At 37.2% G+C, this 16,504-nt stretch overlaps 1 protein-coding gene across 1 annotated transcript; it reads left to right on the top strand.

The window, feature by feature from the left end:
* Nucleotides 1-651: 651 nt before the first annotated feature.
* LOC103803623 (teneurin-3-like) lies at nt 652-14,274 on the top strand (the record flags this gene model as incomplete). The annotated part of the gene is made up of 2 exons (XM_009076191.1): nt 652-883; nt 13,996-14,274. Coding segments are annotated over exons 1-2 (511 nt in total), but the record flags the coding sequence as incomplete, so codon positions are not given.
* Between the last annotated feature and the right edge of the window lie 2,230 nt (nt 14,275-16,504).

Raw genomic sequence — 16,504 nt, 5'->3', positions numbered from 1 at the left:
CTGGCTTAGAGAAGCCTTCCTGCACATCACCTCTAATGTCTTTACAGCTTGCTGTGAAGTTATGTTTACATGTTCTTTGGTGAGAACAATTTTCTTAGAATGGAAATTACAATTAAAAAAAGTTACAGAAGTCTAAATGTATAAAAAGAAGAATAAGAACCCAAGCATTAAAAACACACGTTTCTGGCAAGCAGAAGAAAGTCAGATTTGCCACCCAAGCATGCATCCTTCTCAGAAAAAGGCTAAACAGCTTGCCTACAGATAGCCATTAGGCAAGTAATACATTCCTAAGGCTGAAAAACTACTTTTTTTTCCTGGTCAGTTCTCAGACTGCTTTTGATCTTCCGTTTGTATACAATTGAGTAGTACTGTGTTCTTGGTCACAACAATTTCTGTGCAAGTGTTTGAGATCAGGGTAGCTTGTGCATGGAACTCCAGGAGGTCTTGCAGATGTGCACAAAAGTGCTTGTCACCCTTTGTCAGATCTTCCTTTCCTTCTCTTCCCAACAGTTAGGGAGCAATCACAGCAATTAGAGAACATTGTAACACAGCAGTGGTTGTCTTTCTAATTTTGTTGTAGGTGAATGTAAGCTGAATGTAGAGAAGACTTCCAAATACGCTGGACTGATGTGCACAGAGAAGGAATGAAGTATGGATGTGAAGGAACGTAGGCCTTATTGCTCCCTGACAAAGAGCAGACGGGACAAGGAACGGCGCTATACAAATTCTTCTGCAGAAAATGAGGAGTGCAGAGTGCCTACACAGAAGTCTTACAGCTCCAGTGAAACCTTGAAAGCTTTTGATCATGATTCCTCTAGGTTGCTGTATGGAAACCGGGTAAAAGATTTGGTCCACAGAGAAGCAGATGAGTATACCAGACAAGGTAGGCAAGATGTTTTAATTCAGTGTATAATTCATTAGTTTCAAGCGTTCTTGCTGCAGGAAGAGTATGTTATTATACCAGTTTCCTCAGTTTTGGTAATACTTTACAGACATAACACACTTCACTTTTATCTCCCTAAATGTTTTACAAAGATGGGGAAGCATTTTGTACAGTCTTTGAAATAAATAATACATGATCCATAGGAAGGAAATGGCCCGTGTTGGGCAATGAGTCAGTGACAATATTGCAGACTGAAGTGTGAAGAATTCAGGCCTTACAATTTAAAACCTAGACCCCCAGTAATTCAGCTAATGAACAGATTGCCCAAAATTTTGCCACTCCAGTATACCTAAAATGTAAATAACTTAAAAATTAATAAATAATAAACAAATACAATTGTTCCAAGAAGGCCAAGGCCTATGAATAGGTTTGTGGAAACAGTATGTGTGGATGAGCATACATATAATGGATTAGCTCCGTGCCTTTATCTTTTAGCTCACAAGAGCACTATACAGTGAGTAAGGCAAATTAATTCACAATTTGTGCATTTGAGTGTGTTGGGGGATATTTTTAGCAGATATTTTTGATATCTAACCACATGTTAAGAGGTTTCTAAAGCTAGCTTTTGAGGTTTTGAGTCCAGGACTGGCAAGTCATGAGAAGTCTAAGTATCCTTGGAGATGCTCAAAACTTGACTGGATATGGTCCGGGGCATCTTGCTGCAGCTGACTGTAATTGAGCAGAGGGTTGGGACTAGATGATCTCAAGAGGTCCCTTTGAACCTCATTGATTCTGAGACATTGAACTTGGCTCTAGTTAGGGTTAATCACTTATACATCACTTTCAAATTCAAAACTGTAGTCTCTGGAATTGACATTTCTACGTTTCCACAACTAAGCTGCTTAATATAAGGAGGAGGAAAAAAAATTTCTGAAATGTGTAGAGTACTGCAGCCCAACTATCTAAAGGGATAAAGCTAGGCCAAGAGCTGTGTGAACCTACGCCTCAGTCTTTTGTTTACAGCTATCGTCTCTTTTATGTGGAAACAAGAATAGATTTAGGGATGGAAAAAGAAATCTTCCTCCTTGTGAGGAAGTCTTTAGCTTTAATTTTAGAATGTTTAAAGTGATTTTTCCCATTGGTGTTTTTTCTTTGTTCCATGTAGAATAACTTTACATTACAATTAAGTGCTGGGCAGATGGTGTTGACTTTTTTGCCTACAAATGTTTGCAAGGGAAATAAAAATATTTCTCTTAGCTCATGTAACTGAGGCTTGCTGCTACTGTAGTCTGCTTTCTGATGTTTTCTTTTGGATTCTCTGATGTGATAAAACTTCAGGCCACTACTACTTTCTAGTTTTTAAATCACTAGTTATATCAATCTCATTCCTGTAAAATCAAGAGGAACCTTTCTAAGACCTGTATTATAGACACTTTCTTAGTAGTAGTGACAAAATTATATCAAAATGGGCACCACTTATTTAATGAATTCATAAACTATTGCCTGAATAGGGTACTATTCTTTTTTTAAATAGCAATAACAAAATGGATGAAGATATGTAGTCTGGCATGTCACATATGATGGTGCACTGGGGCTTGGGTTTCTTTTCCTCTTCACTTTCTTCAGAAAAGCACATAGTATTTAGCCAATACTTATTGCCCAATATGCAATAAATTGCATGTCTATGGGCCTAAAATGGCAGTCTGGGATGTATAATGTCCTCTTCACCTTTCAGTGGTCTCAGCACTGTCATCTGTGCCTGTTTGATTTCCCTCATTGTCCTTTCAATTCTTTTTGTATGGCTTATTGGCTTCCTGTAATGCATGCTGGTTTGGCACCCTTGGGGACTACCTGCAGGTTTGATAGGGTCAGGTAATAAAGGGCTTGTTTTGCAGTCTTAGATAGTGTATTCCTTTTGATTCATCTTTGACTGAGAATTTACAGCTTCTGGCATTGGAAGTATTTTGTGGAAAAGGTCTTCGAGGTCATTTCAAAGGTTTTTAAATAATATATAAAACATGCTTCCCTGTGGTGTGTTTTTCTCCCCCTATGTCTAGAAATAGTGTGTAGATATGTGGTTTTGTTGATAGGATAATTGACAGCCTGCTAGATCAACAGGAAATAAATCTATAACCAAAAAAGACAAACTTTAATAAATACCTTTAATTGGAAATCAATTTTAAAAATTAATCATGATCAGTGTTTCCCTTTTTTTGCCCAGACTCTAAAATAATGATATGAAATTTCCAGTGTTCACTGTAAGGCTACTGGAGCAGTTACACAAGTTTCTCAAGTGTCTCAAATGTGGTACTATTAAGAATGTTTATGGCTCTTCTATAACTGATAATTTAGGGTAAATCTCTTCAAAGCTTTCTGCTAATGAATCAAAACTTTCCCACCTCCTCTTCCTGAGTTGTCTCAGTACACGTCTTTGCGCTTCCTGCTTCCCAAAATCCAGTGGTAGGAATAGGCATGCTTCATTTAGTGCTACCTTTATCCCATGAGATCTTTACTTATGGAAAGAAGGTTTTCCAATTGTCAGTTTCAGTCACAAAATCTTTTTCCTCATCTGTTGAATTTCTATTGCATAAATAGAAATAAGAGCCTAAAAATATGTTTGTCATTATAATTCTGAGAACAGCATTGAAAACATATTGTAAAATATTTGAACATTAAAACACTCTACAACTGGGGTTATCTTGTTACTTTTAAAACAATTGACAAGACTGGAAGAGCAGGTCTGCTTCTTTAGGGAATTGTAACTACACCTATGCAACATGATTTCAGTTCACATCAAGAGAGATAAAACCTACTGCAGTCTCCTTCCCTTCTGCTCAAGACCCTTCATCTATTGCAAAACTGGTTTTGTTTTAAAAACTTTAGATGAGGATAATCTAGCCTGCTATTTTTAGAACTTCTAAAGCAGTTAATTTATTTTCACTATGTTTATAAACCCCATATAAGAGTAAAAAAAAATTGGGAAGCCTGTGGGTACTTAAACTCAGCATCCAGCCATGTAAGTGAAGGCCATGAGCTTTTTTCCTTAAAGATAGTTTTAAGATAGACATTCAATTTTATATTGCATGTTTGAGAAGATACCTAATCTCATACTTGACAATGGATGAAGCTCCGTGAAAGACCATTTAGTTTCAAGGGTGTGATATGATTGCTGTACATGTGTTAGGGAGGAAGAATACACCTATTTTATAATACTTTGAATTATCCAAGTATAAAGGGCAGCCTGATTTAAATGTACAACTTAGTTGAATTCAGCAACCTAAATGCTTGTAGTTGGGCAGAAGTCCCTGGCGTGGAGGAGGGATTGAAACTAGATGAGCTTTAAGGTCCCTTCCAACACAAATTATTCTGTGATTGATTCTATGAATGTATATTGCATTATGCCCAAGTCTTTGCTGAATTCAGGATTAAAGCTGACTATCTGAAGTTGAATTTCACTATTGTGTAGAGAAAAATTCCCATGTTTAGAAAACTAAACTACTCTGTGTAGTGATATAAAGTACATAGGAGACCACTATGCAAAAATAGCTGAAAGTGTGACATGACTGTGGTGTGGGTGGGAAGGATTGTAAAAATATAGGAAGTAAGCATTATTTTTAAAATTATATTTGGGGAAAAAAAATGGAAGTAATAACATTATGAAATAATTTGAAAGAGATCATGACTCAAACCTGGACTCACAAGAACTGGAAAACTTTCTATTAAGATAGTAAGAAATGTGCAGGCAGGCAAAAACTATGTTTTATTTGCCATAAGATCTATATAAAAGGGAAGAGAGGAATATTCAATACCTCTCCAGTAGTCATTGTTCCATTTCAAAGAATTTTGTCATTGCAGAGCAGTAGAGTGGTCCTATAGAGTGGTCCATGTATCATGTCAGTGTGTTTTTGCACAGGAGCACTAGGCTGACCCACAAGCACAGATGATGGCAGGACACAGTGCAGATATGTGCATGTTCACCTTTTCTTAAAAAATAATCAGAGCACTGTTTGCAAACTGTGTGAATTGAAAAGCTGAGCTGCAGGGCACTTTTTTCCTATTAGAAGACCCTATGAGGTAGTGCAGGTTTTGTAACATATTTACTTTCCAGAAGCTTGAATCAAACATGGTTTAGAGTGCAGGAAAAGTTATTTGGCCTTTTTAGATGGCGGTGAGAACGAGTTCACTGTGTTTATCAATCAGAATAATTTATTGTCAGCAAGCCTCAGCATCCATTTATTTTCATGCTATCCCTTTCAGTTCTGCAGGAGAAACTACTCATATGCACGGTTTGTACCTTTACCCTTCTGGAATACTTAAGTGCCTAAATTAGATTAAATGCCCTAAGAACTCCTTGAAGCTGCTGAAAGAGAGGCTGAATGTACTAAACAAGTCAAGGAAAAGAATTCCTTTCCTTCACAACGTGCTTGGATCACTGGTACCAGGGTGCTCAAAAGTGTAGCCATATACAGTACATTATAGTGTGTGGATATATGGTAGCTATTGTTCAGCTGCTATTCCCATGACAATCAGATTTAGGTGCTAGAAAAATCTCACCATTCGGCGAAAGAGGGACGTGAAACAGTGATATATATGCTTTGACAATTTTATTTTATTATGTAAGATATTAAACACTGTCAAGGATACATTTTTAAGACTTCACAAACCTGAACCTTAATTGCAACTTCTATCCTAATGTCATATGACTCCAAAGTCTGCTGCTTTTAAATACTAGCTGCTCAAAATGAGTAATTTGGATGGCAAAATGTTTAATCTATTTAGTCACCATAAATGTCAACTGTAGGATTAAAGGATTTAAATGGTCATGTTTTTAAACCTAAAGCTTAAGTACTTTAAACTTACCTTCTGAAGCAGTGGAAGGCTAGATATGTAAGACCATTTTTGACCTTCCACTACCTATGCTTTATTGATCAGCTGATTTTGACTCTCAGGTAGGCCAGTGATTCTCAATAGAACTGAATTAGCTTATTTTGCACGTTACTTACATGAAGGTATGAAATAATACATTAGTGACTTTGTGATCCCCTGATGAGCAAATTAATTACCATTCAGTGACATGGTAAGTGCTGTGTCTCAAAATCTGAGGCAGATATTAGAATTAGTGTTTTATGTTTCCTGGCTGCAGTGCAAGATGTGTCTTGATTGTGATTATGACAGTTACTTTTTCATTGTGCTACGACATGGCCACCTGCCATGCCTGCCTGATTTCAGTAGGTAACTTCTGTAGGCAGTATGCAGTGCTAGTACATTCTGGATAATTTTGTGGCCTTGAGTAAAGCACATAACCTTCTGCCAGAGGTGTTTTTTCTTGTTTGCCCTCTGTTATACAGGAATAATAACACTTACCCACCTCACAGGCGTGTTGGGAAGATTAATTAGTTGATGTTTGCAAAATGCTTTGAAGATGAAAAGCACTGTAAATGCTAAGTAATATTATAATCTCTCATTGCTCTACTAGTTACTTCTTAAAGCAACAATAAGAACTTAATTGGTTTTCAGGTTGCAGTTGATAAAGATCTGTTGACTTTTAAAGTTATTCTATTAGCTACAAAGTGGTACTAAGAAAAACATTTCACTTTTATTTGATTAGGAATATATTTAGGTCACACTCAGTGATATGCACATATGCTCTACGGTGTTCATCTAGTTGAAATTGGCCCCTTGAGGGTCATGGCCTGTAGATGAGCTACAGATCTGGATACAAAGGGCAATTGTGATTCTCCAGGGAGAAATCAGCCTTGGTTACTGGCAGTCGACTGCTTGATCAGGCAGTTCTACACAGCTACTACAGGTCCATAGAGTAAAAACCTTGTCTTTGACTAGTCCAGTTGCAAAGTAGGAGAGTTAAGGTCTTGATCATAATGATTAAAGATGTATAAAGTGGGCAAGGGGCCTTCACAAGGATTTGGAAGGGAAGATACCATAGAGGGTCTGTAACTGCTCTTACATCTTCCTGTAGCTCATATACTGAGATGTATATGCTGCTTCTGTTAATAATAAAACTAAATCGAGGTCTGGGGAGATGAATGGATCTCATGCAAGGCTATGAAAGATGACTTCAGCTTGTTAACATCTATGGAGAGAATAAAGCTAGAGATGGGGCGAGGGGAGGAATGAAAGAGGCTGGAGAGCCCTGTCTCTCATGTCCATTGATTTAGTGCGTAGGGCTGAGAGTCAGGGCTGGAGGCCAAGCTGTGAGTGATTCCTTATTCCATCACTGGCAAATAAATGCAGAAGATGAAGCAGAGATGTAAAACAAGAGTAATTCCTCAGTAAGTTCTTTAGTTTATAAAGTGTCACAACTTACTGGCTTGAGAGCCAGTACTTGGTGTTACTGAGCTTATTAAAGGCAAGAGGAAATGGCAGAGCCAAGGGAACAGATTTGCTTCAAGCTTTGTTTTTCTTTTCTTTTTTTTTTTGCTGTTTTGCAGTGCCATAAATATGAGTCATAAATCCTTTCTTGTCTTCAGCATAATACACATTTTGCTAGAACATCTAAATTAAGACAGTGCTACACTACATTTATTATGGGGATTTGCAGAGTGAAAAACCTTTTAGGAGGGGGTGTTGGGAAAGTGTTAGTTATAGTGTATTCTGTGTTGTTGCTTGCATTTAGCTACAGCACTGGTCTGAGTTCCTCATTCTGTCCATGCATTGAAGAGTCAGTTCCCATAGATGTGCAATACTTCTTTGTGAAATTCCACAACTTGAAATGTATAGGCTACTTTGAATAGGTATGTTGGGTTTTCTCTTTGTACCAGTTCATAACCTGTAGAACTAAGCAAGTTTTCTACCATGCTGAGAGACATAGCCCACTGTGGTTCTGTCTGCTCACTTGTGATGGCAGACATGCTTTTCTCTCATAGAAAGGCATAAATAATGGTAGAGTTTTTTCTCCTCCCCATATGGAGGAATAGCAGTAAACCTGAGCACTAGTTTGCAAGCTTCTCTTCATGCTGCCTCCTTCCTCCTCGCCCTTTTCCCCCATTTCAAGCTGTATTCAAGCTGTATGTCTTGTCATTAGCATCATACTGACCTTAATGTGGCAGTTCATACCTGTCAGATCTGTGGTTGTAGGCTCTTTGCAGACTGGATATCCATCATCTCTACATTGCTTACCCTTGAGTCATATTTTCTTTGCATCTATCAAATTTAGGTTTTATTCTCATTTTGTAATAAATGGATGCTGGGATGTTGACGATTTGGTCCCAGGATCCAAAGATTAAGATAGAGGCCTAAAATGTCTATACTGTCATTTTTCTCACAATCAAGACTTTGTGTTCTTTGTTTTCAACAACATGGAGTTGTATTTATTCTCTGAATCCACGAATTCTTTATTTCTTCCCTTTTGCAGCCCATGATTGGCACAGATGTGCTAGTTTTTCTTAATTTAGTTTGTGGATTATATATTCATAGTCATAAAATCAGATTTTTATATACAATCCCCAGATTTGGAGCTATAATGTTTAAATTATTAATTTACTTACCGGAACATGTTTGCTGTAGCTTCGAGGCTTGGAATTGTGCAGTTGTGAAATTATCTTCAGCTGACTTTAATCTTACTCTGCAGTAACTTCAGAAGGGCTTGATGAACAACCCTTTATCCTTATGCTGGTTTAAGAAGTGTTTCTTGTATTCTAGTCTGTGGATTAGTACTGAGGATCCCCTGCCACCTCAGGCCTAATAGGAAGCAAAATGATGAGTTTCCCATACTACACAGGAGAGTCTGCACATTTGAACCATGGTTTGGAAAACCAGTAACAAGATGATACTGTTTTGTTCACATTGACCCTGCTCTATTTCTGAAAATAGAACTTTCCCAGGATAACTTTTCAGTCAATGTCTCCTTGTGATTCTCTAGTACTAAAAGTACATGGCTGGTTTAAATGTCAGGTTTGAAAACTTTATTTCCCACAAATATATGTGTGTATGATTTTTACTTTTTTTTTTTTACCAAGAATTGACTTGGGTTTTGAGTCTTGCATAAAGCTCTTCTACCGAATTGCACAATTAGTATAGCTCAGAGAACTCACAGTACCTGGCACTAACCTCTTCAGAAGTCAATGAGACCATGACTTAGCTCCCCACTGCTTTTGAACATCCATAAGGAATGGGAGAACTGTGTGGTTAATGTTTGCTGTGGAAAACCAGCATTTGAAAAGTATATGTGCACTTTAATATATTTTAATGCTCTTTGTTATTATGTAGTTTACTGGATATATTAGAGAAGCAGCTGTCTTTCATGGGAATCTTAGAGCTCCACTTTAAATCAGATAATGACAAGAAAAGGAGGTTAAGGTGGAAAAGCAAATAGAGCGGAAAGGTCAAGAAATAGAGATTAAGAGGTGACAAGGAAGATGGTTGTGATGAGTGAAAAGAAAAACACAGAAGTTAAGAACAGGAGGAAAATGTGATACAGTGGATTAGGATGGTTTAAATTTAACAGGTAATTTTCACAAAAGCAAAAGAGAAAATCAGGCTGAAGTAATAACAGCAAAATACTACGCCAAATCAGAAAAAAAATGTTAACATAAGCAAAGCTCATTACTTGTCAGTCTTCACTGCAATTTCTTGCGCCCTAGCAAACAGAATTCTGCAAGTACAGCCTTGAAAACTCTTTTTACTAAGTATATTGTGAACTTTGTGTGACAGAATGGATGGTATCACATCTATTAGTCATTCTCTCTTTTGTGTAATTGCGTTCTACCCACCTAACATTCTGACTTCTGGAGACAGCATTTGTATGCTTCTTGTCAGTTTTCTAAAGCATCCAAGGTGTCTGTTTTTACTGGGCTTTTTAAAAGTCTTTATTCTTGCATTTCCAGCAAATTTGTAACCCTCCTGTACATGTATTTCCTTTTCTACGTCCTTCCTCTCAAGACCTTTCCTTACAAAGGACCTCTTTGTAAGTAGGTGTGCCACACCATTTTAGCCCCAGTAAATGGAAAAAATAATATTTACAAAGAAGTTACATATTTTCCTCTAACACATCAGGTAGAATTTGCTCTTGAAAGATGATGATTCTTGCTAAACCAGTCCAGCTCTGCTTTGATCATCTAGGAAGACGACATCTACCCCATGTTCTTACTGGTCCTGTCATGACTAGCTAATGCTCTGGGAATAGAGGGGACAGTCTTGCTACCTGTTCTTATATAAAAAGTAGCTGCTTTTTCCATCTTTTACTGGCACATATTCAAACTCTAATGTTTTTCAGGAATTAGGAAAGTGAATAGGCCAGCCAGTTTACAGTTAACAGGGCCGTACGTTCATACTTGTCATGTTTCTGAGATAGAAAGGCAAGGTACTGCTGAATCAGGTCTGTAGTCTTGAACTCTTGGTTGTACAGACATGATGAAGCATTTCAAATATGATGCATCTGTGTACTGTCTTCTGCTCTACAAAAAGTGTTTGAAGCTATTGAGAATGAGCTCCACAAAAAGCACTTCAAAAGTATGTCGATATACTTTTTTGCATGTGTTTATACGATGTAGTTAAGGAAGTACATCAATCACATGTGGATCATTGCTTACACAGAAAGTAGTTGCAACATAGCAGGTAGACATGTATGGTTACTGTTGGCAAATGCTGTGTTTTTAACAGTGATTGCTGCACAAGCATCTGAAAGTTATTTTAGAGTTATTACATTAGTTTTGTTGTCTGCACAAAAGCAGTCCATACAATACCCATAAATTGATATTCCTAGCCAAGAGAAATGCAGTATCTAATGACTGAGTGGTAGTAAACAGCATTATTTTCAATTTTTAAAACATAACTTCATGACACATCATCCCAAATAGTCCAAACTCTCAAAGGTGTCTCCAGAACAACTCTGCTTGAAATGTTGTGTCTAATTCTGTTTCTACTTTACACTTCATACTTTTTGAAAGGAAAGGGAAAAAACCTCCACAAAGCATTATGCCTATCTGTTTATTCTGTACCTACATTTTCTTCTCAGGAATTAGTTCATTACAATATTTTTAAGCTGTTTTTAAGTCTATGAACTCTTGATGCACTTATTGTCAGTGGGAGAAATTGCAAATGTGTGTATAGTGCAAGAAACTGGTGATTAAATCCCTCACATTGAAGTAATTCTGGAAAGGTTAATTAGAAACTCTATAAACACAAGAAGAACATTCTCTCTTCATGCTCTTTTTTTCCCCACCAAGCTCCTACAACCTCTTTTTCAGCTTTTATTTTTATTTCATTGTATTGTTCATTATCAAGTAAAAGCTTCCAACTAGTCTGCGATCCACTAGTCTGTGTCCCAGCTGCATTCAGCTTCCCCTGGATCCTGGAAGAGTTCCTGTTTTCATTGTTCAGGAATCTTAAGATGATGTAAAATTTTTAAATCACATATGTATGATTTCCTTTGGGATATAAATTCCTACACAAACAAATATTTTTATTTTTCTGTGTCAAGTTTTCAGTTTTGGCTTTGGAGGTTGTCTGGGGCTTTTTTTGTGTTGTTTTGTTTATTTTTCATTTGTGTAGGCAACTTACATGGAGTACAATCCTCTTAGTGAAGCTCTTAGGAAAGCTTTAATTCAGAAGATTATGTAGCCTGATGATTCTAAAGCTGTTACAACATTTCTGGGCTATGCTGTAAAACTTCTCAGTGTAGTGAAAAGCTCTATGAAAGCTCTATTCTGTTGAATGGGATGAGAAAACAATATTCAGACCTGCCTCCCTTTTCTTTTTTGGCCATGTGACATGTCATTTTGGTGAGGTTTCTTACCATTCATAAGTGGGGGGGAATATTGTACGTGGAGGTAAGCTGTTACGAACTCAAAGTAAAAAATAAAATCCCTTAATAGATGGTAGGTGGTATATTGTTCCTGAGATCAAATCTTCTAGAACGATCATGGAAGATGTTCTTATATAATGCCTGAAGTAGTTTCTCTTAAAAATAAGAGGGAACAAAAAGTGTGTGTGCGCGTGTGGAACAGTATCTTCAAATTGATGTGACTGAGTGCAAAGAGGCCATTTTGGCAGTGGGAGGAGCCCAGGGCTGTGTGGTGCAGGCTGCCAGAAGAGCCGCAGATTGTGATGCTCACCCGATGCAGCTGGTCCTGTTGTGGCTTAAAAGGCAGCTTTGGTTTCTGTGTGCACCCTGCCTTGCCTTCACCTCTCAGCACTGTGCAGGACTGTAGCCTTAACACCTTGTGACGCTGAAGTCAGTAGTAGTTTTGTTAAGGATTCAAGTAACTTTGTCTTTGCTTGGAAATACCTCTTCCCTTGTCATTTTTCTTCTCAAAACCCTGTTTTTAGAACAAGTAAGATGTTACATGTGCAACTGTGTATACACCTTAGCCACTCCAAATTTGTGTAGAGACACCTGTAGACACACACGTGCACATGGACTTCTCCAGTATATGTATCTGACTTGAGGCAACTGTTTGGAAATGCAGATTCACATAATAATGTACCAAACACAGTGTTCTAGACCGGCACCCTTAGCATATATCTACCAATATGCAAAATAATAAGCATTATAGATACTTTACTCCTTTTAGCTCTGACCCTATTACCACTGGGTGGTTTGTTTGGCCTGTTTCCTTCGCTGATTAGTTTTAGCTCTCATAAAACCTGAAAATACACATGGCATGACAGCTTAAAAAAATCGCAATATATTATCAGTGTGCATGGTAATCCCCTTTCTTATACCCTTCACACTGTTCAAACATAGTCATAGATATGCTTACTCCTTTACATTTGCCTCCCCAGCTATATTTTCATTCAAATATCTATTCAAAGCTGCATAATAAGTAGTTAAATTTGTACCTAATTGTAGTAACTGATTTTCATTATTTATGAAAGTCATTGTCAGAATTCATTTATAGTTCTGGCCGCAAAGAAACAACTTCATGTGGCTGCAGCAATAAAATAATTAGCTCACTTTATAAAAGTCAGTGACCAGTGCAGTAACTCTTAACATTTCTGGAATTATTTGCACTTCTGTATTCACACTTATGCAATTCTATTACTTTCTGAATGATAGGATTCTGTTCTTGATGTATTATAAGCTTTGATTATCTTGCTAGTGTGTTCTTCCATTAAATGACTAATTTTGGAGAAATTAGGATGCCTGTCAGATTCAAAAATTGAATGTGTGTCCTAATTTGTTCCCAGAGCTATGAAATAATTGTGGGCTAGGGTGGAAAAGCGTTATGGGTATAGGCATGCAAAAGAGCTTGCCAAGTGTCAATATATCATAGAATGTCTTAAATCTACAGACATAAAAGTAGGATGAAGACACAGCCATTAAAAAGGCAGTCATTTTTGAGTGTCACATAATTCAGACACTTTAAGTTATTGAAGTGTCACAAGTTTATTGCTCCTAATTTATTAATACAATCATTTGGGATTCACTTATGTCTCTTGCTCTGCCCCAAAACAGAGGCTAAAAGTCTGTTTAAAATGCACAGACTCTGCTTCAGCAATAAAAGCCTAAAATGCTTCTCAAAATGCAGTGACATGAAAAATAACAACTTTACTGTAGTCCTTGCAGGTAACAGGTGGTCGTGTTCCTGTTTATTTGTATTTGTCTCTTAAAGTAGTGCAGAGAGATTCAATAAAAACCAAGTGAGTTGGTTCCCATTTAGCTTTTCCGTTGCCACATTAGGTGACATCTGTATGGGGAGAAGAGCCTGTTGCTTTGGCCTTTAACCAGGGCAAACAAAAAAACCCATCCCAAAACCAACCAACCAGCTAATAATCCTGGCAGATTCCTTAAGTGCTTTTATGCTTTGAAACATAATTTAGAAAATTTAAAAAAATATTTTTAATACTTTCATGTACTGAATTGGCTTTTCTTAGTTAGCAGGTTCTGTTTTGTTTATTTGCTACCCAGGAGCACTTTTGATGTGTTTAAGTAGATGACGAAACAGTGCTGAGGTGTTGTGTGAATGAAAAGGGGCATTACAGGGAGCTGGAGACAAAAGAATCCACTCGATTGTAGTACATGTGTTTTGACAAAATACCTTATGTGATATCTGAGACCATTATATACATGAAGAGTTTTTACTTTTAGGGTCTTTAAAAGAAAAAAAAAAATGCAATTCTCACCTTTTGTTATTTTTTTTTCCCCTAATCAGGACAGAATTTTACCCTAAGGCAGTTAGGAGTTTGTGAACCAGCAGCTCGTCGCGGACTGGCATTTTGTGCGGAAATGGGGCTCCCCCACAGAGGTTACTCTATCAGTGCAGGGTCAGATGCTGATACTGAAAATGAAGGAGTGATGTCTCCAGAGCATGCCATGAGACTTTGGGGCAGGGGGGTCAAATCAGGGCGCAGTTCCTGTCTGTCGAGCCGTTCCAACTCAGCCCTCACTCTGACTGATACCGAACATGAAAACAAGTCCGACAGTGAAAATGGTAAGTTTTTATGCATATGCCCATATATAAATCAATGTGTTTATTTGCTGTTTTGGTTGACACTCAGTAATTTTTAAATCATTAAAGGAATGGCCTTGAATTATTTACCTTCTCTTTGGTTTGGTTTTTTCCCCCCTCCTCTTCTCAGAAAAGTCAGTGTTCAGTGTCAGTCCTAACTAATGCAACCTTTGGGTGTGATGTTTTAGTTGTAATTTTGAAAGAATTTAATCACAAAAAGGATTAGCTCTGTATTATCTCAGGCCATGTCACCTGTTACCCTTTGGGGAACAGCTAAGTTGTTCCCCAGGGCAGCTTGCATTCAGAAGTTTCATTGTATACTGTTCTTCAGGACATCTTGGAGAAGTTGCAGAATCTTAGAATGGATGAATGAGCACAAAGAATGGCTTATTAACATGGCTCATGTGATTGGAAAACAAATTTGATTGTGCTTTAAACTTCTTAGTTGATGAGAGCAATTGGAATTGTGGTGAAGAGGGACATGTGGCCTTTGATGTGCCTGGGGGACTGGATTACTGTGCAATTAAAATCTGAAAAAAAAATCTAAACCAGCAGCTTTGTAGGATGTGGGATATCACCATTGTATATTAAGTCTTACTGTTTAAATGAAAATAGGTTAATACATTTGACTGATTAGTTTTTAAAGCTTTTCAAAACTTTTTTTAACTCCTCTTGAGGTTATGAACAGAATATAATGTGGTGTTAAATGCACAAATCTTGGAAAACATTTTATCTTTAACTTCTTTTTATTTGCAGTAGATTTTAAGCTTTACTAGAATTAAAATGATTGTTCTATTAGCTTCATGACTTTCTATATGACAGATTCAAAAGAAGAATAAAGAAAAATATGTAACAATGAAAATTAGTGTTGGCTATTGCCTGCATGTCATTTTATTAATTTATTAGACCTGTCTGATCAGCTGCACAAAAGTCAGAGCAATTTTATTGCTGTCCTCTGACAATAGCTATAATACATTGTGGGAAACAGCAATGTAGGTGTGTATGCATGTAATCCTTAAAATAAACAATGCACTTGGATTTTAAACTACAAGCAGTAAAGTTTAGTTCTCCCAATGTATTATTTTGACTTCAGTTTGAGAAGACAAAACCAAAGTTATATTTTGGTAGTATTCATATTTGTGTTTCCCCTGGTGGCTGGTTCTACCTGAAGATGGCTGTGCAACACAGGTGTCTCAGGTCAGATCCTCCTTTTTGTGTTGGACTTAATGCTGCATGGTACCTGAGCAGACAGCTCTGTGTTCAGAGTTGTCTAGTGTCATGCTTGGAAAACTTATTTTGAGACTGAGGCAAGTTTTGAAAGAGGAGGACTATTTGCCTCCCTCATTTTGACAGTGGAGTTTCTATTGGGTGACATTTGGTATTTCAGCTGCAAAGCAATCTAGAATAAGTTGTTGGGCAGTCCTGTGCTTTTCCTTTTGAAAGGTCTATGCTGAAACAGAATCTCTTAAACCTTTTGTAAAACCCTAGGTTAATGATCTCAAAACTACATATTTATTTATACATGCACACACACTATTTTCATAGAGAGTCCTATCTTTATGTTACCAAAGAGGTAACTGCTTCAGAAGTACCATAGGTTTGGTATACTTTTAAATAAACTCTATATTTAAAATTCTGAAAAAAGGAAATTGAGTATGATATGCTAAAACTTCCTCCATCAGCTTAAAGCTATAATGTTAGTTTTTTTCATGTGTGAGAAGACTGTGAATATGTTAGAAAACACAGTATTCTGCATCAGTTAAAAATATGCAAGGAATGTCTGGTGTTTGATACAACTTCAATGAAGAGTTTAGTCACAAAAAAGGATTACGGTTGATTTATTTATTAATAGGGAGACCAGCAGTCCAACTTAAGAATGTACTGGGACTGCTGTGAGGCTAATGAAATTTTGATGGCTTGAGAGTCCCCTAGGGTTATGAAACATATATAACGTGGACCATGTCATGGGTCGCCGTTTCAGTGGAGATGTTAAAGGGGTGAAAAGCTTAATCTTCTTTAGTATTTTTTCTCTGAATTTTTGTTTCCACTGAACATGGGAGATTTGGCTGGGAAATGATTTTATACACATAGCTGGAACTCAGTACGTTTAATGCTCACAGTAGAATAGAAAATATCATTTAAAGCCAGGGAAGCTGTATTGCCCTGCCAGGCACAGGTGCTCTAATCAAAGGACTTAAACTGCAGGTGTGAG

Source organism: Acanthisitta chloris, unplaced genomic scaffold (genome assembly GCF_000695815.1).
Source record: "Acanthisitta chloris isolate BGI_N310 unplaced genomic scaffold, ASM69581v1 scaffold12876, whole genome shotgun sequence".
In the NCBI taxonomy this organism is placed as follows: domain Eukaryota; kingdom Metazoa; phylum Chordata; class Aves; order Passeriformes; family Acanthisittidae; genus Acanthisitta; species Acanthisitta chloris.
Note: the sequence above shows the minus strand (reverse complement) of the source record. Positions and strands in the feature narration are given on the sequence as shown.